This window comes from Caloenas nicobarica, chromosome 20 (assembly GCF_036013445.1).
Source record: "Caloenas nicobarica isolate bCalNic1 chromosome 20, bCalNic1.hap1, whole genome shotgun sequence".
NCBI classification, from domain to species: Eukaryota; Metazoa; Chordata; class Aves; order Columbiformes; family Columbidae; genus Caloenas; species Caloenas nicobarica.
Window position 1 is genome coordinate 7,913,948 of NC_088264.1, and position 22,570 is coordinate 7,936,517.

At 57.5% G+C, this 22,570-nt stretch overlaps 2 protein-coding genes across 6 annotated transcripts in view; one reads left to right on the plus strand and one right to left on the minus strand.

The window, feature by feature from the left end:
* NOS1AP (nitric oxide synthase 1 adaptor protein) overlaps positions 1-22,300 on the plus strand; it is a 42,741-nt gene extending 20,441 nt beyond the window's left edge. The window contains exons 3-12 of one of the 5 annotated variants that reach the window (XM_065649032.1): positions 8,304-8,396; positions 8,748-8,821; positions 9,416-9,524; positions 9,719-9,860; positions 11,045-11,208; positions 11,757-11,924; positions 13,984-14,149; positions 14,702-14,851; positions 19,997-20,264; positions 20,362-22,300. In XM_065649032.1, the coding sequence (XP_065505104.1) occupies positions 8,304-8,396; positions 8,748-8,821; positions 9,416-9,524; positions 9,719-9,860; positions 11,045-11,208; positions 11,757-11,924; positions 13,984-14,149; positions 14,702-14,851; positions 19,997-20,264; positions 20,362-20,848 (1,821 nt within the window). In that variant the 3' untranslated portion in view covers positions 20,849-22,300. Of the gene's footprint in view, positions 1-8,303; positions 8,397-8,747; positions 8,822-9,415; positions 9,525-9,718; positions 9,861-11,044; positions 11,209-11,756; positions 11,925-13,983; positions 14,150-14,701; positions 17,616-19,996; positions 20,265-20,361 lie in introns of those variants that run through there. The other 4 variants (XM_065649033.1, XM_065649034.1, XM_065649035.1 and 1 more) reach the window with 4 other exon arrangements.
* Positions 18,170-19,315, minus strand: SPATA46 (spermatogenesis associated 46). Its single transcript, XM_065649037.1, has 2 exons — positions 19,210-19,315; positions 18,170-18,642 (listed from the first exon to the last, which is right to left on the minus strand). Exons 1-2 carry the CDS (start codon positions 19,313-19,315, stop codon positions 18,170-18,172), a joined length of 579 nt encoding a protein of 192 aa, XP_065505109.1.
* Positions 22,301-22,570: the final 270 nt, after the last annotated feature.

The window sequence follows — 22,570 nt, forward strand, 5'->3', positions numbered from 1 at the left end:
ATGCTTTTCTTTAAGTGGAGCTCTGTCTAGCACATGGCTCCAGAACTACTTCAGCCTGGATGAATAGAGACCATTTCTAGGCTCCCATAGCTTCTTACCCCTTTCAAAGGCTGATCGCAAGGAGCCGTCGCCAAGCAGCTCGTGCCCCCACTGCCATTGCCTGCGTAGGGCGAACTGATGCATATGTAATTAAAAATACCACAAATTCCAGTCAAATGTGGAGTTTCCAAGGAATGTGCTTCTGCTTATTTTAGCAACAGGTGGTATCTATTAAAACATGTACGGCTCATCTCTCGTCCTGTATCTCCCAGGCTCCAAAAGCAGCGCCTGCAGATGCACGCAGAGCACGCTGCTTGTTTTCCTTAACCCAAGGGAGCAGCTCAAAACCTGGTTCTTTTGCGACCAGTTCGACCAGTATCCCGTTCGCAGCCACGCGCGGGTTAGTTCACGCGCACCTCGCTCGGCCGTCGCAGATGGCAGCGTGCGAAGGCAGGCGGGAGCTTGCTGCTCCCACGCAGCTCCGGCCCGCGCTGGCATCGCTTCCTTGCCTTTCCGGAAGGGGTTCAGATGTGGTTTCAAGGCTGGGGGCTGGCGGGCAGTGTGGTCTCCACCGACCTTCGCTCCTGCCTGAGAACGGCTGCTTTTCCCAGCCCAAGAGCCGTCGCTCCCGCTTGGAGCCATTGCTGTGTGTGCCCGAGCTGGAGGAGAAGTGATGTGGCTGTGCTGGGATGGGGTTCCCCAAATTTCTCTGATAATCTTGGTATTGGTTAAGCCTCAGTGAAGTGGTGCATAGCGACCTGCTGGTGTCTTTAATGAGCTGCTGGGTGGGCTGAGGGGCATTTCTGGGAAGCGTGTTCCTGCCACGGCATCCCTTGCGTGCTCCTGCCGCTGCACCGCCTGCACAGTGCCGGGCTCCACGGCACGCAGAGGGGCTGCAAGCTGCCCTGGCGGATACGCTGATGTGCCTCAGGTCTCCTTCGAATTCTGATTTCAAGTTTATTTTTTTAAAAATGGTACTTCAAGACTGGGATAGAGAGGTATGGAAGCACTAAGAATTTCTTGTAAGGGAGATAAATGATCTTGTAAATAGAAGTCTGCAAAAGAGAGGGTGAGAATAAGCTGTTACCTAGAGGATCTTTATCCATTTAACCCTGTGATTAATATTGATTTAATATTTACCAGTTCTGATTCCTCTGAGATTCCTGTGAAACTGCTTAGGCTGAAGATGGCTTGTGTACGCATCCCACTTTGGCAGCTCAACTCGAGAAACTTGGAGGTAGTGAGAGGAGGTTGGAGGAGGTGGATCGAGGCAGCTCTCTGATATCTGGTAGGAAACAGCAAACCGAGCAGAGGGAATTTATTGTGAAATATTCAGTGTTATTGGAAAACATATTTAGTGTGATAAATGGGTATGCTGCAATCCAGGGATTGTTTCAAAGCAAAAACCTTAGCTCTGCTCCGCTGCTCTCACAACATGGGTATTTTTAGGCTGATTCCCATTTATACCCATCAGTACTCATGACCGTCACAGACGGTTACCAAAATTAAACCTGAAGTTGGATGGGAAAATAGGCACTGACCTTGTCAGTACGAACCAAAATCATATCTTATTTCAGTTGAACACATGCACCTCAGAGCCACATTTTCCCATATGTGCAAATGCAAACTCTGAGGAACTGTGGAAGAGTTTTAAAAAGCATCGTTAAGCATCCAATCCTTCATTACTCCTCCCCCCTTTCCAAATTACCATGCCCTTTGGCTAAAGTCTAGCTACTGGCAAAACCACCAGCACTGGGGTGTAGACAGGATGACATGGGAAACTTCAGCCTGAGGAGCAGCTCAAACCCAGGGTGGCGGGACGGCAGAGGTGTGAACAGCGGGTTTGCCGATGGAACCTTGGTCCTGCTCCCAAACATCTCTGTGACCCCCTGTGATGGGAGCCGTCCCCTCGGCAGGTGCGAGTGCTGCAGGCTGGTTTTGTCACAGCTTTTGGCAGCAGGAGAGGGGAACACAAGCTGAATGATGGTGCCACGGGGATCCCCAAATCTCCCCGCTGTCTCCCAGCGCCGGGAGGGTGAGCACCCTGCCGATGCTGGGGCGCGCCCGTGCCTGGGTGTACCTTACAGCGGCATGCAGGGAGCGGGAGGGACAGCGTGTGCTTGCTGGAGCCGAGATGGGATTGCGTGTCCGTGGCAAAAGAGTCATTGATAGACGCAGGTAGGGTGGCTTAAGGCAGTCTTCTAAAAGCAGGGTTTAGTCCGTTTATGGCTGATCAGATTAGCAGGCTAAGCAGGTATTCCAGTGTACTCCCCCCCAGCAAGCTCGAGTCCTCTGTGGCCTTAAAGTGCAGCCCAGAAACAGCGGACTGTCAGATATTTTGAAGCCTCGCTCAGGAATACCTCCTGGATGAGTCTGACCACCCTCCTGGGAGGTATCCTGCTTTCCAACAGTTTTATTTGCTGGCGTCTGCTGCTGCCCCGGTAGAGTCTGGGGCACTGCGCAAGGGAGATGCCGGCTGGCAGGTGCCTCTCTGCTTTCGGGGCAGCAACCCACAGCAAGGGCGGTGATGCTGCATGCCCAGGTCCCCTCTGCCGCCCTCCCCGTCTCGCGGACGGGCTCTCGGGGGGGTGGTGCTGGCTCCGCGCCCTGCTGTGTGGCAGCCCGTGTCTGCTGGACACCATCCCGCTGTTCCCTGTAGATGAGATGGTCGGGAACTCTCTCCTGATCTGTGAGACTCCTGGCCAGGGTACACGTTTGCTACTGTGCCAAATCACGCTGTATTTTAAATCATTCTCTTTTCCTCTCCAGGGCTCTTTTCTTTCTGCCACTGTGTTTAGAGAATACGGGCTGTGTTCTCCCGTTCAGCTGAAATGGTTGGGCTCTTCTTGGATGGCCAGCACTCCCTGCTGAAGCTCACCTGGGGGGCCTTTCTCTGTGCCTCTTCCTTGCCCGCAGAGCGTGCCGGCGCTTGTGCTGCGTGATTCTGAGGAGACCTGTGGCCCGTCCTGCACAGGGGCGTTGCAGCTTGCCCACCCTCACCATTCCCCGTGTGGTTCGGTAAAGCGAAATCCTTGTCTCCTGCATGGTGCTGGTGCTCACCGTTCCTCCCAATTGCTGCTGTTAGGGTCCCAGCAAAGTTTCTCAGCCTTCCCTGCTGTGGGTTAGGCCTGATCTGCTGTAAGTGTCTGAGATTTACTTTGATGCCCTGTGTTTTCAGCAGCAGAAATTGTGAGGTATGTGCTTTCCCTCCCCCCAAGTCTTTAATTCTTGGAACCGTGGAGCCTGTGCCAATTAAAACCCAAGCTTGGCTGTCATTTTGTAATGCATTAATTCTTCATCAAGAGAACATTACCTGCTCCTCCCCCTAAAGCGCTGGGAAAGCCTTTGCCGGTCTGAAACATCTTTCGTTAGCCTGAGCTGACGTCGTGTTAAAGTCTGACCCTAGAGGTATTTCATGGGCTGTGGTGGGAGGTGGACACCGGCTGCCAGCCCCGCGCTTGGGGTTTGTCGTTCCCCGGATGAAATGGGCTGCAGGAGCCAGGGCAGAGCCGAAAGGGCATCGTCGCGGGCAGAGCTCGGAGCTCGGGCTGCTCAGGTCACAGGGTCCCTTCCAGCCCTTCGCGTTCAGCAAAGGTGGCTCCGTGGGATCCGGCTTTGCTCAGGGGTTCATGTCCTTTCTGTATAAGTGCAAAGAAATACAGTCTTCCGGCAAAAAAATGCATCCCCTTCTATGCGTTTTTCTATAACAGATTTTTTTCTCTATTTTTCCCTATTAATTGAATTCTCAGACTACTGCTCTTTCCCCAGTATAAGCCTGTAAACCTTTTTTTTTGAGGGGGATGGAGGGTGGAAGGGGATAGAGACAGCTCGTTGAATTTGCATTAAAAAATTTCCCACTTATTTGTATTCTGCTAGTACAATCTGACCGTATAGCATTTGTGGTAGCTTCCATTACTTATGGAGAGCGCTAGTGGGCAGACTTAAACCTGTGCCCGCTGCAGTTTAGATGGGCTGGAATGAAATGAGGGCATTTTTATTCAGGTTCATCTTTTTCAGATGCTTGTGAATATGAGAGGATGATGAATCTAGAAAGATATCATCTCCCTGATCTTCCTAACCTCCCCTACAGTGCGTGGTTACAAGTTTTCTGACGCTTTTACCATGTGGAAACAGCACGACAGGGATGGGTAACATGTTTCTAAGGACTCTGAGTTTTCTGTCCTTTTCACACATACCCATCACACTCGGATTCCTACATAATTTTACTCTAAGCTGACAAGGTTACATGAGCTCTCTATTAAGCAACATATGTTACTCTGTTCTCCACAAAGGGCAATTTTAATGCTCTGCCAGGAGGAATGTGTTGCGCAATGATGCATACCAGCTGGCATTATTTTCCATCTGAAGTTATTAAAACAGTAAACTCTGCTTAAAAGACAGATGTTGAACATAGACTCCTGCTAACCTGGGGTCAATGGTAAGGCTCTTGTGGCCTGATGAAATAGATGTTTCTTTCTAATTGAGAAGATGAACTGGTTTTTTGTGGGCAGTATAAAATTAAGGGGTAATCTTTATTAACTTTTTAGCTGGTTGGAGTTTACAAGTGATTTAATACTTCTTTTTCATAATTGAGGCTGTAGCCAAGAATTAATATCGTTAAGCCAAACTTGTAGTATTGTTACAGATATTTCAAAATCTAGAAATGTGCCCAAGATGGGCAAACTACCTGGACTGAAAGCCAAGAAAGCCCTTCTGGCCATTCGGTTATTTATAAGTAATACAGTGAAGTGCTACATGGTGTGAAACCAAAGGGGAAAGGGCCACCTGAACCGAGAACGCTGTTTCCAGAGAGAGCGGGGTGAATTGCTGTCAACCAGCTCCTCCTGAGCGTCATCCCCATCCCCTCTGGGCAGCAGAGTGGGTCCCCGCCGGCAGCTTTGAGAAACCCTGCTTTTGCTTGGCGGCACACGCAGCTTTGTGTTGGCTTGGTGAGAAGCTTGTTAGCGGTGATGGTGTGATTTTTAGCACACTTTTGGGGATGCAGGGTATATTCCCAGCAAGGGCTGTGTGGCATTGGTCCAGCCTCCCTGGAAGTGTGCGGGTTTTCTTCTCCTCTGGGTCCGCTGGTGCCCGCTGGTTTTGGATGTGGCTATGCAGATGGTCCTGGAGTCCCTTCGGGGCATTTCCAACCCTGCCATCACCTCTGCTCTCCTCCCAGAAACAGGGAAAACTAAAACCCTAATGGTTTGCATCCCTCTTAAGCTTTCTCTCTCCATTTTACAGCAGGAGGGATGTTGGCAAATGTGGACAGACCCAGCAGATCTCTGCGCCCAGAGCAGACGGAGCTACGGTCAAGAATAACTCCAAGCCAGGGAGGTCCCGATCAGTTGTGTAGGGAGAGGTTTCCCATTGCCCCGTTCATAAACGGGCTTGCAGGGCAGGTGTTAGCAAGGGCAGGTCCTGTCGACGTGCATGGCAGGGTACTGAGTGGGGCTGGTGGTGGCAGCTGCTGTCACTGCTAATGCCAACCGCTGTGCCGTGAGCCGGCAGCTCTGAGCCAAGATTCTGCCCTGCACGGTTTGAGGTTCATCCCTTACAGTCTCTGTGGCTCAAATCTCACTTAGAGGAACCACGCAGACCTGATGGTTCCTTTGGCCCTAGCCAGAGCTGCTGCTTGGGCTGAGATGCCTCTGGTTTGCTGAACTAGCCTGGTGACCAAGGCAGAGCACATTGCAGGCTGGGGCTGTAAGCAGGGGGGTGGCAGCACACGAACGGCGTGCCAGGCTCTGCAGAGCAGTACATGCTCACTCTCGGTTCGGTCTGCTTTTCATCCCTTCTTGCACCTATTTGCACAAATTCAGATTTAAAAGTCTGCGAAAACCAGCGACACATCTCCTGGTCCATGGGACCCGGCGCATCCGCCCCGTGCAGCCCAGGGGTGCGAGAGGCGGCTCGGCTGAATTGCCGCTTTATTGAATCCTCTTCCTCGCTAATGTGTTATTAAGTTCCGGTTAGTGTTTCATTAGAGCCCCAGTGGGCATGAGTTCGTTAGCGTTTTATGGGTTAGAGCAGCGCTTCGTTCCATGGGAAAGGCATCCCAAAGAGTATCTGCGCTCGTTGGAGTGATTGTGCTAACGAGCTCTGGTTGGGGCAGGGTGTGCAATAGCTGTCTAAGCGCATGGCTCAGACTTGCAAAGGAGCTTGGCTCTCGCCTTGGCATCGGCATAAAGGCCTGGATTTGTGCAAGGGCTTAACAAATCTGGCCGGTCAGCCTGTCTGAGAATTTGACTTCTTTGCTCCCGTCGGATCTTGCTGGAGTTTTGCTTTGGCCTCAGCGCGGCAGAGGCAGAGCAGCTTTGCCCATGGCGCTCCCCGCTGCCAGGCTCGGGGCGAGCCCGGGCAGAACCGCTTGCCTGCAGCCAGGGATTGCGGGAGCCTCTCCAAGGAGCTCTGCAGTGATTCTGTCCCTGAAACCTATGCCAGAGCTGGGCAGCATCTTTGCTGAAATGTCCTGGCCTGTCTGCACTGCTGTTCTGAGGCTGTTACCCAAAAAACAGCCTAAAAATAGTCTCACTAACCCTGATATATTTTAGGGTTGCTCTCTCCTCCAAGCCCACGTTAATTAGCACTTGGGATGGCCCAAAATAGAAACCCCATGGCTTCAGCAGCTCGGAAACGCAACTCGATGTTTATAACCAATGATCGTTAGGACCAATAAATCAAGCTGCAGCTTGAGCAGGTGCCATGCAGTCAGCCAGGGTGCTGCAGAGAGCAGCCAGCACAGCCTGTGGCTCCCAGAAAAACCACATGCAGCGCTTCAGAAAGTGCTGGGTTAGTTACTCCACGGTAACCAGGCTGGAGCTCACCTTTTCAATGCTAAATTAAGACATTTCTTTAGTATTAGGTACCAGACACGCCGCCAGGATCTGGTGTCTTAGCAAGTCACAGAGAGGGGTCTCTTGGATGCAGTTTCACCTCTTGCTTGTAATGGCAGGGAAGAGGAATATGAGAGATGGGTTTTGGAAACCCACCCTGGTGGGCTCTCTGGTGAGGGACTCTGGTGAGACCCTTCTCCATGAGGAATAAGCCTTGCGAGCAGCGTGTGGGTGTGTGCTGGGGACTTTGAGGCTGGCTGTAGCCATGGTGGGAGCCCGAGCTCTGCTTTCTCCAGCCCATCACCACAGCGTCGGCCCTGGAGCTTGGCTGGTGGGTGCACTGGGGAGGGCAGAGCTGCCTTCCCCACACTGTTTTCTGAGTCATCCGTATCTCCCATCCACATCAGCAACTCTAAAATGGCTTTGAGGAATTGTATTTTGGGATCTTTTATCATTTGATCGCAGGTCAGGGCCAGCAGCTTTTCCTGCCTGCTGGCTCCGGCTGCCAGAGTTAATACATCACGCCATGCTGGAAATGTCACAAGGAGGCTCGGTGCAGACTGGAGGCATCGGGGTGCCTGCCCTCTGCTCCCTCTGCAGAGAGACTGGCGAAATAATGAGTGGATTAATTAAATTCCTATTCCCTGGGCATGCGAGGTGCAGGATGTGGGGCTGTTCTCTGCTGGGCGGGCACAGAGGGTCTGTCCCCGGGCTGTGTGCAGCACCCTGCCCGTGGGACCAGCACCCGGGGTACCTGATGGGGGTGCACCCGTGGTAGGCTGGCTGTGCGACTCCCCAAAAATCCCACAGCAGGAGCTTGCTGTTCATCTAGCCTGTTCCCCCACCAGCTCCATCCCTGTTTGCAAGACTCTAAATGCAAAAGTGGCTGGATTTTGGGGGACCTTGTTCTCTCCTCAGGGCTGGATCAGGGCTTTGTGTTTAGTCACGATCTTTGGAAGTTCCTGTTGATGATTTTTTCCTGCCCAGTGACTTCTGATTGAAGTGGGTAATTGCATTCTCCCATCTCCCCTGGAGAGGTTCACAGAGTCCTCAACAATCGTCTTCAGTTTTATACTGAGCCCCTAAAAAGCCCCACTCAAAATTAGATTTATCTTCCCAGAGGTCAGCAATGGCCACAAACTAGTGGGACAAACCTGAACAAGGCGTTATCCACAGCCAGGGGCTGGATTGCGTCAGGGTGTGCTCCTCCAGATGCTGGGCACAGGGACACTGCAGGGCAAAACGTCCCCCTGTCCTGCCCTGGCGTGGATGCACAGGCTCATGCAGGCATGTGCTCCGGGAGGCATGTGAGTCAGGGAAATCTTGCCATGCCCCTCTCACCCCTTCCTATCGGAGCCTCCTCAGCCCTCCCTGAGGCTTTCCTGGTGCAGGAAGGCTAATTCAGGTGCTGTCTTCTGTCCCCCACAGTATGAGTTTAAAGCCAAGAACATCAAGAAGAAAAAAGTGAGCCTCATCGTGTCGGTGGATGGTGTGAAGGTCATTCTGAAGAAGAAGAAGAAGGTAGGCAGACCCGGTCCCTGGGGCAGCGGGTCACCTTCCTTTGCAGTGCAGGGACACGCAGGATCCTTGAAATTTCTGGGAAGCACAAGAAGGCTGGGCTGGGATTGGCCGCGGGCGAGCCGTGGTCCTGTAGCATGTCCGAGCCGGCCCTGATGCAGGAGCAAAAGGGACTCGGGGGGCTCTGTAGGAGGTGGTGGGGGACATCACTGGTCCCCAGCAGGACCTGGCACTCAGCAAAGGGCTGCAGGGGAACAGCAGCAGAGCTGCAACAAGAGCTTCCCGGGTCTGCCCCTGGGCTGTCTCTGCCCTGTCCTTGATCTCAAGGGCAGCATCTAACGTACTCATTTTCAGCTTCTTTTGTTGCAGAAAAAAGAATGGGCCTGGGACGAGAACAAAATGCTCGTCATGCATGATCCCATCTACAGGTAAGCTTCCTTCGTGAGGGGACAGAGACTTGGGTGGTTCTACCGTGCCGGTTACCCCACACTGCACCAGCGCTGGGGACTGACCACGGGGAGCTGCTGTCACTTGCTGTGCTCTCCAAAAGTCCCCATCTCTCTTCCTCCATCTCGTTGGCAAAAGCTAAGAGCGTGGGGCATCTGTGTCCTGGGGAAGCCAAGTGGAAGGGAGCTGTGCCAGGGAGGGGACAGCAGGCGCTCAAGCAAGCAGGCCAGCTCTCCGAGCAGGCAAGGCAAGGAGCGAGGTTTGCTCTGCTCGCTCCCTGGAGGGCTCCAGGGTCCAGCTCTGTCCCTGGGGCCTGAGCAGAGGAAGCTACGTGCTGCCTTCGCAAAATGCTTGCTGCTGCTGAGTCAGTGGGCTAATATTCCCAGCCAAGGCAAAACCACTGCCAAAAAGATTTCTGATGGGCTTTAGCAGGGATGTGCTGCAGAGGCTGGGCATCTGCCAGCACCCCAGGACGTGCCCTGGGAAGTGCTGGCTGTGGCCTTGCCTGTCTCCTGGGCACCGTGGCTAATATGTGCGTCGCAGATGATATACTCTCCTGCTTTCTGTCCTTGCAGGATATTCTATGTGTCTCACGACTCCCAGGACTTAAAGATCTTCAGCTACATCGCCAGGGATGGGTCTAGCAATGTCTTCAGGTGCAACGTCTTCAAATCCAAGAAGAAGGTAAAGATGCTGGGATGTGCATCACACCACGGAGGGGTCTGGGTGGGACGACTGGGACAGGACCCTGTGGTCATCTGAGCTCTGGTGCCTGCAGCTGCACCCAGAGACCCCCGAGAGCTGCGGCAGGCTGGGGAGGGCAGTGGGCAGGGGCAGCCCAGCTGAGGTGATGCTCCTCCGCTCCTCGCCCGCCGCAGAGCCAAGCCATGCGCATCGTCCGGACGGTGGGGCAGGCATTCGAGGTCTGCCACAAGCTGAGCCTGCAGCACACCCAGCAGAACGCAGACGGGCAGGAGGACGGAGACAGCGAGAGGAACGGGGACGACCTGGATGTCCCAGGTACTCTGTGAGGGTGGGGTTCCTGGAGCCTGGCAGACGAGATCTGCAGAGTCACCGACTTCTCACACTGCTGCTTGCTGGCTGACGCCTGCGGGGAAGGGATTTGCACAGCAATCTGGCCTGCGGCGCCTCGCACTCAAGCTGGGATCTTGCCCAGCACGGAGCCTTCGCTAGGTGTTAGCTGTCTTCCTCACAGACATCCCCCTTGCTGGGAGCCCATTAGCAGCGCCTGGGGCTCTGCTGGGCGCCTAAATACTATTTATGCTTGGCTGCACACGCTACAAACATTTCCTGGCTGCTGCCACAGAAAGGACTCCAAGCACAGACCTTCCCTGCATCCCCGGGCACTCGCAGGGCTGGGTCCAGCTCTTTGCCGTGGACCCAGCTTGTGGTCCATCGCCACCTCTGCAATTCCTTGCGTGTACAAAGCCGTGCTTGGTATCTTGCATCAAGCTCCCAGGGCTGCAGGCAGCCTGCGGGCCCCCCCTCCCTCCTCAGCCCCACGGGTGGGGGGTGCAGAGATGCTCCTGGCCGGGCACTGCTGGTCCACCCCATCGCCCCAGGCTCTGCGGGACCCCGGGAAGCTGCACTGGAGGGGGACAGAGGTTTTACAAGAGGTTGGTCAAACACCTCCAACACCTGTTGGGATGCTGGCAGGTCCTGCTGCCTGTCCGTGCGTGGGCTGCCAGCCCCACAGCCCGTGCTGGGGCTGCATTCCCCATCCCAGCAGGAGCAGCCTGGGCTGTGCTGTGGTTCCTGCCGGCCTCTGCAGCCAGCGCTGTCGTGGTGTCTGAATCGTTGGCCCGTCCTGGGCCGACCATTGTTTGTTTTTCCTCTGCACAGTGTCCCAGACATGATATGCAGTCCCCTGGGTTTTTTCCCTGTAATCTGTTGTAACCTTTCTTTAGCTTTCTCTGTGTCTTCTGCTCTTGATGGCCTGTTTGTCCCACATCAGGGGTTTTGGCCACTCACTGTTTCCCAGTTTTGCCGTGCTGGAGCTGGCTGTGTTTCTGGCTGCAAACCCCTGCAGGAAGCACAGCCGTGCCACTGGGCACCTGTTTCCCCTGGGAGCTGGAGGGTGGGCAGCACGGGGGCGGTGGGGACCGGTGGGCATCACTCGCCACACCAAGTAGCAAGCTCCTGCTCTGAGCGGGCTGTGCTTTGCTCTGACACCGCTCCCGCAGCCTGCCGCCTCACCGGTGCCGAGAGGGCGGCCGCGGCAGCGGAGGAGACGGACATCGACGCCGTGGAGCTGCCGCTGCCCGGAGCCGACATCCTCGACTTCAGCCGCGGGGTGACCGACCTCGACGCCGTGGGCAAGGAGGCGAGTGGCTACACCGATGCCAAGGTGCGTGGGTCCCGTCCCTCCGCTCTCGGAGCATGGCGTGGCCCCGGCCCCGCAGCGCTGCTGTGCATGCCGGGGGCCTGGGGATCAGGAGGGATTGTGCAGCATTCCCCGGCTCTTGGATCAAAGCCATCTGCCGCTGCAGGGCTGCCCTTTGGCTCGGGGCCCGGGGCCCTCCCGGAGAGCACCGTGCCGAGGCTCAGCTATGTGCAGCCACACGGAAAGCATCTTGGGCAGAGCTGCTAGGAATGTTTTTCCACCAAAAAAAAAAAAAAAAAAAAAAAAGACTCCTTTAATGCAGTGGAAATTCCCATGGGAAGCATCAGTCTTTTCAGGAATTTTCTACAGAAGTATTCGGCTTTTGTCAAAACTGAAAACATACTGCCTTCAAAGTTTTTCAGCACCCCCAGCAAAGTGTGCATTTTCTTTGAATGCAGCAGCTTCTTTCCTGGGTACTGTGGGGGCCTGCTCTGTGCTGCAGCCCATGTGTGCCCGCCAGCTCTCTGTGGCGAGGGACACGAGGTCACAGTTTTGATGCTGGTGTTTTGCAGGGCTGCCTCCACCCTGAAGACATCCTGACAGCATCACCCAAGATGCTGCTGCCCTCGTCTGCCCAGCTGCCAGACCTGGGGACACCCCTCTCTGCCCACCACCAGATGCAGCTTCTCCAGCAGCTCCTGCAGCAGCAGCAGCAGCAGACGCAAGTGGCTGTGGCACAGGTGGTCCCCTCAGCTCTTTCTGGGGGGGGAAGAGGGACCTGCCCAAGTATTGTGCTGCTACAGGCAAAGCTTGCCAGGCAAAGCCGTGTCCCTCTGTGGTGGGGACTGCTCACCTTCCCTAGTTCCCAGTCCTTGTCTGCCTGCAGTTTCTTTTTCTTCCTACTTCCAGATAAAAAAAAAAGAAAAAAAATCTGAAATAGTGTAACACCATTTTTTGGCTGTCTGGTGGGATGGCAGCCAGTGGCCTCATCCTCCTCTCTCCAAGGGCTGACTCCCTGTCCTGGAGCTCTGCCCACCCTGAGATGGTTCTTGTCCCAGGAGCTGTCACTTTGCTGCTCTCTAATCCCTTCACGATGCACCGTGGTGATTTTGTATCATTGTACTTATTAATGAAAAAGTTGGGCCATGTCACGTCAGATGCCTTTCAGATGACGGAATGCATTACATCAGCACCTCTCTCAATGGCACTTGTTATCTTCTCTCAAAGTACCAAGTCAGTTTGTTCCTGAACATGTGGTGATGGGCACAGGCTTAATGCTTTCCTAACAAAGCTGGGAGATCCACTATGTAGACCAGAATCTGTGCGTGGTCTATAGCTACGGGGACAATCCTGTAATTATCTGGGCCTCTAATTACTTGGCTGAGGATGAGATGCCATTTAGTTCCCTTGTTGACCAGAGACTTGCTTTTGCAAGGTGTTTCCAGATACCTGTGAAAGTTGCTTCTCTTGAATTAAGGCCAGGAGTCTTCCCTGGCCGTTGTCCCCAGGTGGCTGGTGGCACCAGCCAGGAGGGCAGGTGGCTCCCAGCTGAGCTGCTCTGGGCCCTGCAGCAGCTCACGGGTCCGGCAGGGTGCAGAGAGCTCCCCCTCGTCCTCAAAATCACTGTCTAGGCCAAGGTAAAACTGCCTTTTTTGGTGGCGTTTTTTTTTGGGGCAGGGAAGATGGTTTGGTTGTTCATTGGGTTTTTTTTGTTGTTTTGGGGTGGTTTGGTTTTGTTTTGGGGTTTTTTAGGGTTGTGGTGGTGTTGTTTGTTTTGGACTTTTTTTTTGCATTAAACCCATGCTTTCTTGGTTCCCCACGAGCCTGGCTGGCTCGGACCTTGCTGGGGAGAGGAGCGTTTGTAGTAGCCCTGGGTGGCAGGAGGGGATGCTGAGCTGTTATGGGTCCTCGGTGGCTCTGCGCTGCTGTCCCCTTGTCTGGAGCATGTTCCTGGGGCTCTCCTTGCTCAAGTTCAGAGCAGAGACCTGTCCCCACTGTCCCTGGGCAAGGGCTCCTGGCTGGTCTCGCCCAGCAGCGTCCCAACCTCCTTGCGACATGATGCTGGTGATACAGATGCCTATGGGCAGTTATGCCAAAATCAATGTACTTCTTGCCTGGGGACTCCCACCAGCTAACATCCAGGCATTGCTTCCCAGGGCCAGAATGAGCAGCCAGCTCGTGTCCCCAGAGCCACCGTGTCTCGGCAGCGCTCCGCCATCTGTGCTGCTCCAGGCGTGCCGTGCCTGCCGGAGCTGCCAGCGGCTCTGGGGGCAGCTCTGATGCTCTGGCCTCTGCTAGCGAGAGACACCACTGGCCGGACCCTGCCTGGTGCAAAACACTGTCCCTGGGAAACCTGCCTGGAAAGACAGCTCAGCCAGGAGCAGCTTGCAGTACAGGGCTGCGCCCTCGTGCACCAGCAGCACCATGCAGTCCGTCCAGTGTGTCTTCTCTTCTGCATCCGTCTGGCTCCCTCCTGGGCTGCCCTTTCCTCAGGCATTCATGGCACGCATGCACGGCCGACGGTTCCGTCAGCACCACCTCCCTTTGCCTCGGGCTTTTCCATCAGAGGGGCCAGGGAGCCATGTGCTGGATTTGCTGAGTGTGCCCTGGTGTGACAGTGCCACCTGCCCCCACTTTCCCCATCATGTGTGCGGGTACCCGCAGGGAGTGGCTTCTTCCTCAGATTGTTTGGTGGGGTGCTGGTGAGCCCTGGTAGAGGGGTGGGGACGGCCAGAACTGAGGCTCTCAGCTCTCAAGCAGCATCTCCCACGTGCTCACCCATCTCTCCCTGTCACACAGGTCCACTTGCTGAAGGACCAGCTGGCCGCGGAGGCAGCAGCGCGGCTGGAGGCCCAGGCACGTGTGCACCAGCTCCTGCTCCAGAACAAGGACTTGCTGCAGCACATCTCGCTCCTGGTCAAACAGGTGCAGGAGCTTGAGCTGAAGCTGGCGGGGAACAACACTAGTAAGCGCTCCTGCCCCTTCCTCTCCCCTCGCATCTAGCCGGGTCTGTGCAGGACGTCCATGTGGGTGTTTCTCATGGGGGTTTTGTGTAATTCCAGTGGTTTTCTGTATGGGAATATTTGTGCCCTTCTGGCATGGCTTGTGTGTGTGCGGCAGGGTGCTTGCATGCAGTGTGGGAGGGGGTCTGGGGAGGGCTGTATGGACAGGCAGTCACATATGTCCATCAGCTGTATAAATGCTTTCCACAGTGGTTGCATGGTCTAGGCCAGCCCCTTACCTGCCCAAGAGCCCTTCCTTGACCTTCCTCTCCAGCAGACATGGCCATCAGCGCCTTGCAGGAGCTGGGGTGGGAGTCACATTACTTTTTATCCTGCAAAACTGGCACTTTGCTGACCAGCAGCAGCTCCTAGCACCAAGTGAGCCCCTCTCAATGGTGGCGGTGGGGAGGCTGACACCCAAATGGCCCCAGACCGTCCAGTTTGAAGCCAGCTGTGGTGGCTGGAGATCTCCAGGGTGGCACTGCCTGCCTCTCAGCCGTGCCCTTCCCTTGCAGCGGGCTCCCAGGACAGTCTGCTGGAGATCACCTTCCGCTCCAACGTCCTCCCCGTCCTCTGCGACCCGACCACCCCGCAGCCCGAGGACACCCACCCGCCGCCGCTGGGCCCCGGCTCAGGCTTCCCCAGCACCCTGGGCAGCCCCATAGGTAGGAACGACTGTCTGGTGAAGCTGGAGTGCTACCGCTTTCTGCCGAGCTCGGGGCCGCCCGCCCCGGAGGAGCCGGCACTGGGCAGCCTGGAGCTCCTCAAATTCCGCGAGTCGGGCATCGCCTCCGAGTACGAGTCCAACACGGACGAGAGCGAGGAGCGGGACTCCTGGTCCCAGGAGGAACCGCCGCGCCTGCTCCACGTCCAGCCCAGGCAGGACCTGGGCGACAGCCTGGAGGACGAGATCGCGGTGTAGGGGTCGGCAGGAGGTGGTGCGGAGCAGCTGGGACCCACCGGAGCTGGGGCAGGTCCTGGCCGTAGCCCCCAAGCCGTGGCAGGGATGGGACAGCCCGGAGGGAGAGGGGACGGAGGAGGGAGCATGAGGCTCCCCGCACGCATTTGGGAGGTGTACAGAGGTGAGGACAGAGCTGCACCGTGGGGGTGTGCTGGATGTGCTGTGCTCCAGCGTGCATGGGCTTGTGTGCTGGGCTGGAGAGTCCCCGCTTCACGTGGAACAGCGAGCTGACAGCTGTGTGTGCTCCCCGCGGTCCCTGTTCCCCCATGAGCTGTGTTTGGAGGTCAGGCAGAAGCAAGGAACCCCTCGGGATGCTGCCGGATCAGCCACTGTGCTGGTGCTGCTGCAGGGGGAGCAGGAAAGCAGAGGAAGGTTTTTGCAGGAGGAACAAGAGAACAGGTACAGGGCAGAGCGAGAACAAGAGGGACCGAGGAGCCAGTGCGGGGCAGTGAGCAGGGACAAAGCTGCTGGCAGGAGTCTCCGCATGATGGAGATGTTGGGAGATGAGGCCAGGGCTGAGCTGGCGGGAGGTTCGGGGTTGGTGACAGTACACTGTCGACGTGGGTGTGCGAGAGGTGAGGCAGTGAGGGACAGCGGGGATGAGCCTGGGAAGGAGCTGAAGGGGTGAGAAGAGGTCATGCCAGGTGCAGGCAGCTCCTGGCAGGGTGATGGTGTTTGTGGTACCTCCCAGACAGGGTTCGTCCCTTTCTGAGGCAGGTGGAGGGTGTGGGGGCACCGCCTGCTCCTCTCCGGGGCTGTGGAGCGGGGTGGAAGGCAGGGCTGGGTGTGGAGCACACAGCACGGGGACACCTGGTGTCCTTCCCCTCCTTACCTAGTCTTTGGGCTCCTCGGAATGGCTGCCAGGTTTCAAAGCCTTTCTGGTGCTCTCAGGTCATGTTTTCAAGCACTTCCCTGCATCTCCATCACCACAAACGCCCTGCTTTGCTTTATAGACAAACACTCCTGTTCCCAAGCAGTCACTTGTCCCCGGAGCAGGGCTGGGGGACGCAGTGCTGCCAGCGGCTGTATGCAGGGGTGGGCACATGTGCTGCCCCTCAGTGGGCAGCGAACTGCTGGTGTCTGCAGGTGGGCTCCTTCGTGACTGGTTTGCACCCTCCAGAAAAGTGAATCCAAGATCTTGGGATCCCCCACCAGACCCCAAGGCACCTTTGGCTGAGCCATCTCTGGGGGCCTCCAAGGGACCCAGAGCTTGTCTCTTTTCTACAAGCATGTTTGTCAGCTGCCTGTTGCTGCAGTCTCTTAAGAGGTCACGGCTGAAGGGGTATGAGCCAGAGTCCTGATGTCCCCCCTGGTTCTTGTGGAAACACTTGACAAGGTGGGGATTGGCACAGTTGTTTCCTCCCTGTCCACCCTCCTGTCCTGCTTCTGCTTCACTTCATTGCTTCCCTGCTGCTCTTGCCGTCACCAGCTCTGTCTGTGCTAGGTCTGCTTGCACCTAACCCCTAGCTGAGCATCTCCCAGGCATGAGCTCTTGCTCTCCTCCAGGTCTTAGCCGGGCTGCTGAGGAAGGTCTGTTGCTTCTTTCTGCCCCAGCCCCCCGGGACTGAGGGCTGCTGAGGAGAGAGGTGTGGGTGAGACCCTGGGATTGGTACGAACTGTGCCCTGCACCCTCCAGCACAGGAGGAGGCTGGATGCTGCGAGACTCCCCGTGGGAAGGAAGGCCATGCTTCAGCGTCCCAGCAGCGCCCTGGTGTCCAGGGGAGCTCCCAGACTGGCCACAGATGGGAGCAAGTCCCAGTTGCAGGGCGTCCCAGGTGCTCCTGTCCTCTGACCACCAGTACCTCCATATACCCTGTCCTGTGCTGCTGTGTGCCAGCCCCTCTGCTGGGGACTGCCACGTCCCACTGCCACCACACAGTGGTTGGAGGTGAAGGTACGAGGTGGGAGGCTGGTCCCACCAGGAGGGAGAGGTGGGGATGGCAGCACACACAGGACATGGCACAGGCAGGAGAGGGGATGGCAGGAGCTTGGCCATAAGTTCAGGACAGATGAAGGGAGAGCCTGGGAGGAGCAGCAGGTCTCTTCCAGGCAGAGCTGAGCCATCTCCTGCCCATCCTTGCTGCACACGCACAGCGCAGGCAGGGCCCCCAGAGCTGCAGGGACCGGCTGTGGGCTCGGGTTCCTGCCTGGCACTCTGCCTGCAGGGGATGGTGGCGAGTGCCCCACGGGCTTGGGGGTGCTGCCGGAGCCGCGGGACCCTGCCAGCATCCTGCTGCACCGCGGGTGTACATGTGTAAATGATCCTCCTCCTAAGTCAGCGCTGCCTCCAAGACACCTCTCTAGCCTCTGACTTTTGTTATGGACCTGGACTGGGAATTTATAGCTATATTTTTTGTCCTTTCTTTTCCTACAACTGTCATGTTACTAACTGTTGACTCAATCTATCAAGAAACCAATCAATCTGTCAATGTAAGTGCACTTAACCCTTGGGTGTTGTCATTAGTCGACTGGCTTTTGCAAAATAAATCTTTCTATTTCTCAAGGCTTTCTGTTGTCTCTTCCTTCTCGCTGACTCTCTCTTTCTGTGCTGCTCTCCCCATCCACGCCAGGAGCCAGCACGGGCGGTGGTGTCCCTTGGCCTTGCACAGACACCTTCCAACCACGGCATCCTCCCCTGTGGGACCCTTACTTGCAGTGACAGCCACGAGCTGCCCCGAATGTTGCTGAGGGTAGAGGGGTTTCAGCCTTCTCCTTCGGCCGCTGCACAGCGCGGGCTCGTCTCAGGGCTGACCTGACAGCTCAAGGGTGCCGAGGGGTTCCCGACATCTTCAGAGCTCCCCATGGAGATGTGGAGATGCTAAGCAGCACTTTCAGAGGCTCGGGAGATTTTTGGCTGCTGGGGAAGGAAAAATCACAAAGAGCCTTGCTTAAAGGCTGGCAGAGGTGTTGTGTAGGCAAGAGCAGCAGCAGGCAGGGCCGGCTGCTCTTAGAACAATTTATTGTGCCGCTGTTGGATGCGATGGAGCAGTGCCCTCCCGTGGCGGCTGCCCGGCCAGCGGGGCTACACGGGGGCTGCAGCCTCCAGCTCCTTGTGCCCCTTCTCCCACAGGGCCTTGAGCCGCCGGTAGTACAGCTTGCAGCTGTAGCCCTCCTGGGAGCTGTGCTGGATGTGGGTCTTGATGGACCAGAGCGTGGGGAAGACGCGGCAGCATGACATGCACTGGTAGCCGCGCTGGGGCACCGGCTGCCGCTGGGAAGCGGCGAGGATGTCCCGGACCGTGATGCTGGCTCTGCCGCTGGCCGGGCTGCCCCTGTCGGTGAGCAGGGCATTGTCTGAGGAGCCAGAGGAGGAGCAGACAATCTCCGAGAGGTCATCGCATTCCGCAGGCTCCTGCGTGCTGCTGTCCAGGCTGGAGGAGGGGCTGCTCGGGTGCTGCTGGCTGGCTCCTTTGGTGCACATGTAGTAGCTGTAGGGTGAGAACCAGGGCCGGTAGATGGTACAGTAGCGGGCAGGGAGCTCGCTGCCCGGCGGGGCTGGGGAGGAAAGAGTCTTCAGTGAGTCGGGGGTTCCTGCAAGAGCCCAGCCCTAGACCAGGAGTGGTGCTGGGGTCCCTCTCTGTCCCCGTGGGATGCAGAGGTGGCTGGCTCTGTCACAGTACATTCCCCCGGCATGGAGGGTACCATGCCTCCCCACACAGGACACAAGGGTAGAGATGGGTGTGGGATGCTGGCGGGCACCGAGGCACCGGCACGGCACAAGGCTCAGCCAGCAGCTCACTGGAGCCGTCTGACAGAGAGCTGCACTGGCATGGGGGCAGTGACAGGGGGTAGAGCTGGCACTCCTGGGGACTGCACCCACAGCTTTGAGGATGCCTGCTGGGAAGACATGGGGGAGAAACCAGAGTAGCTCAGAGGTGGCGTGTGGCTGCAGGACCCGCCCAGGTCCCCAGAAAGCACCCACTGCCATAGGTGCTCCCGATCCGCCACAGGAGGCTCAGTGGTGCCGTGGTGGTGCCCAGGAGGTGCCGGGGGAGCCCTCCCCATAGGCAAAGCCAGCCACCTGCACCCCTGCCTGGCTGCAGTGGGCAGCACCAGGCTCACCAGGCAGGCTGGCAGGGCCCCAGGGGCACGGGGCCTCTGAGCTTCTTGTCCTGGTACCACGGGGCACGGCCCCGAGGGAAACGGTGGGCAGTGCAAAGCTCTCCATCACCCTCGCTTAGCCGGCATGTGGATACTGCACCGCGGTACCCATGCCGTCAGCAGCTGACGTCACAAAGGGCCGATGTCACACGTGTGTACCGTGCACAGTAGGATGCTCCTGGGCGGTGGGTCTCTGGGAAGCTTGGCCAGAGCAAGGGAACAACCAGTCTGGGCTGAGAGGGAGCCTTGGTGGTGTGGGCAGTGCAGAGTCCAGGCTGCGGGTGCCCCCACGGACCCCCCTGCTGCTCCATGGGTGCCTGGCTCATAAGAGCCCCATGCAAATCCCATCTCCATGGGCAGCGTGGCAGGTCTGGGCAGTGCGTTGGCAGTGCACCTCACCCAGCAGCGTGGAAGGGACAGGCCCACTGTACCCTGCCATTCCCTTGGTAAATTCTCTCTCTCTCTGTTTCCTTCCACAACCTGCTTCCCAAGTCGCTCAGAATCAGGTAAGAGATGCTCTCAGTGTGTCAGTGTGGAGCCTTGGGCTTGCTGCTACCCCGTCTTGCCCCATGCTGTCCCCACTGCATGCACAGCCTCTGTGGGGCTGCAGCCTCCCTGTCCCCCAAATTGTGTCCCCCGTGCTGCTGGGTTGGGAGATGGCAGGCAGCTCTCTGGGATGTGCTGTCCCTGCCAGGGTCCCCGTTCCAGCCCTGCTCACACCCCCTCCCTGTTCCCTTTCCCCCTCTAGTGGACCAGAGCATGTTTGAGAACGCCAGCGCCAGCACTGCACCCACCCCACGGCCACAGCACGGCCCCACCACAGCAGGTGCCCCGCCGCAGCCCCCCCGCCCCGCCGGCAGCCAGCATCTCCGCAACCTGGGCAAAGCCGTGGGGGCCAAGGTGAACGACCTCCTGCGCCGCAGGGAGCCGGCCAGCCTCCCCAGCGTGGGGGTGATGGAGGTGAACGCCAGCGCCGGGGCCGTGCTGGGCACGGGACAGCCAGCTAGCGAGGACAGGTGAGTGTCCCCACAGCGTGCACCCTGCGGTGGGGATGTTGGGATGGGCTGGAGGGGCCTCAGCGTGGGGCTGTATGTGACTTCTCTGTGCTTGCAGGGCTGTGGGGCTGGACACCTTCCCTCGGCTGGACCCCCCACCCCCTGTTACCAAGAAGAGGATGCCACGCGCCCTGAAGACCCCGCAGGACATGCTCATTGCACCCGCGGGGACCATCCTGAGCAGCAGCACGGAGGAGCCCACCGAACTGCCCACAGCCTACCCTCACCCTGCAGAGGAGCAGCCAGGAGCGAGGGACCCATCCCCTCCAGAGTGCCCTGGGGTCCCCAGCATGACTGGCACCCCAGACCCAAGTGGGGACCAGCCCACCAGTGCCCTCCCTGTGCCCGATCTCATCCATAAGGGCAGCCAGGACAGCCAATGGCGAGTGGGTGACAGGGCTGCTGAGACCTCACCCCACATGGAGAAGCCCTCCCAGAGACCGGGGCTGGAACGTGAGCTGGCGGGGAGCACGGGGCGGCTGGAGCCATGCACCCCCGGCCGGGAGGCGGAGGGCCCCCATCCCGACCTACTGTCCTTTGAGTAGCAGCAGGGGAGCCACGACAGGGGCACATCTCCCTGCCACTTGCCCTTTTTGGGGTCATTATTTTGGAGAGAGGAGAGCCTTGAGGTGGCAAGAGCCATTGCTGCCTCAGTGTGGTGTGTGGGGAACTATGATGCCCCACATCTCCCCACGTTCCTAGGAGGGGCACAGCCTGTCCTGCCATGGCTTCTGCAGCCCCATCCTTGGCCTATTCAGCCTGGTCAGTGCAAAGCCAAAGCTCCCGTCCTGCCGTGGTGTCACCATTCTGTCTGCAGCCAGGGGCCACGCTGAGCTGGGAACCAACAGTGGCCTCGTTCAGCTGCCAGGTCCTTGTGCGTGGATGCAGAAGCCCCATTCTGCCCCCAGCCCAGTTGGCTCTGCCAGGGAGAGCATCCCGTGAGCATCCCACACTGTTCCCCACATCTGCAGGGAGCAGGGCTGGATGCCTGGGGCTGCACAGCTGCTGGCCAGTGGGCTCTGGCAGGGAGCTGAGCTCCCTGGGACATCCCCCTCCAGCTTTCGCTTGTTTCTTGGTCTTGCCCCAGCCACCATGGACCAGAACACCTGCCCAGGCAGGCAGCCTGCTCTGTGTGGGCCAGTGCCACTGCTTTCCTTTATTTCCTGGGACGGTGATGTCTTCGTGAGGCTGGGACACAAGGAGCCGTGTGGTGCTCTGATACTGCTCTATGATTGTTTCCCCATGAATTACAGGAGAGGGTAGTCAGCCTGTGGACCCCTGGCCCAGTGCAAGGAAGCAGCTGTGAGGTGGCACTTTTTGCTTGGAGCTTTAGTGCGTGTCTTCATCGCAAAGGCGGTTTTGAGAGGAAAAGCTCTGAAGACCAGGTTTGGGCTGGAGGAGGCTTAGGGCTCAGGGATGGGGCACCTCTGCTCCCAGCTACTCCTGGGCCATGGGTGGTTGGGCTGGAGAATTGTCTTCCACCACCCCAAGCCATGCTGTGGTCCTCCTGAGGGAATGAGGTCGTGGGTCCCACACAGCCCCGGGGATCCCTCTGCCCTGGGAGCAGCCGCGGTGCCTCCTTGCCCATCAGCACGGCCAGTGCCGTGGCAGCGCTGGGGCTTTGCAGCGCTCGGCCCCCAGAACATCCACGCTCGAGAGCGGACGCACCAGAGCTGTGCAGAGCCCGTGGTCAGCTGGTGATGGGTGCTGAGGTGTTACACGCCCCGTCTGTAATGTGATTATGCTGTGCATGGGCGATGCCAGCCCACAAACAGAAATCTGTATGAGTATGTATACGTGTATGTTGCCTAAACCTGCACTGCATTGTATATGTTGATGGAAACAAGGGCTTGTAGCCCATCTTTGATGAACCAGCATCTTCCAACCCTGCCGATCACAAGGGAACCTCACTGCTGGTCCAGTCCCTCTATTTATGTTGTCTAGGGTGTGTGCGTAGTTTGGGACGAAAGATGCAGATTGCACAATAAATATTTTCTTTTTTACCCACTGCCATGTAGCAGCCCGTTGATGGGAGGGGACCCGGCAGCAGCTCGGTATAACCCCGAAGTCCCCTGATGGGGAAGGGGCAGGATAGGGGGGGTCTGCGTGTTAAAGCTGCGAGGTTAAGGGAAATCTCCCCAAAAAGCGCTGCTGGAGGCCTGCCACCTGCGAAGGGACCCGCGCCGCGGGAGCCACGAGGAGCCGGGGGCGGTGCGGGGCCTGGGGGTGGCCGGGCTGACGGGGTGATGTGGCTGCCCTGCCGCGCC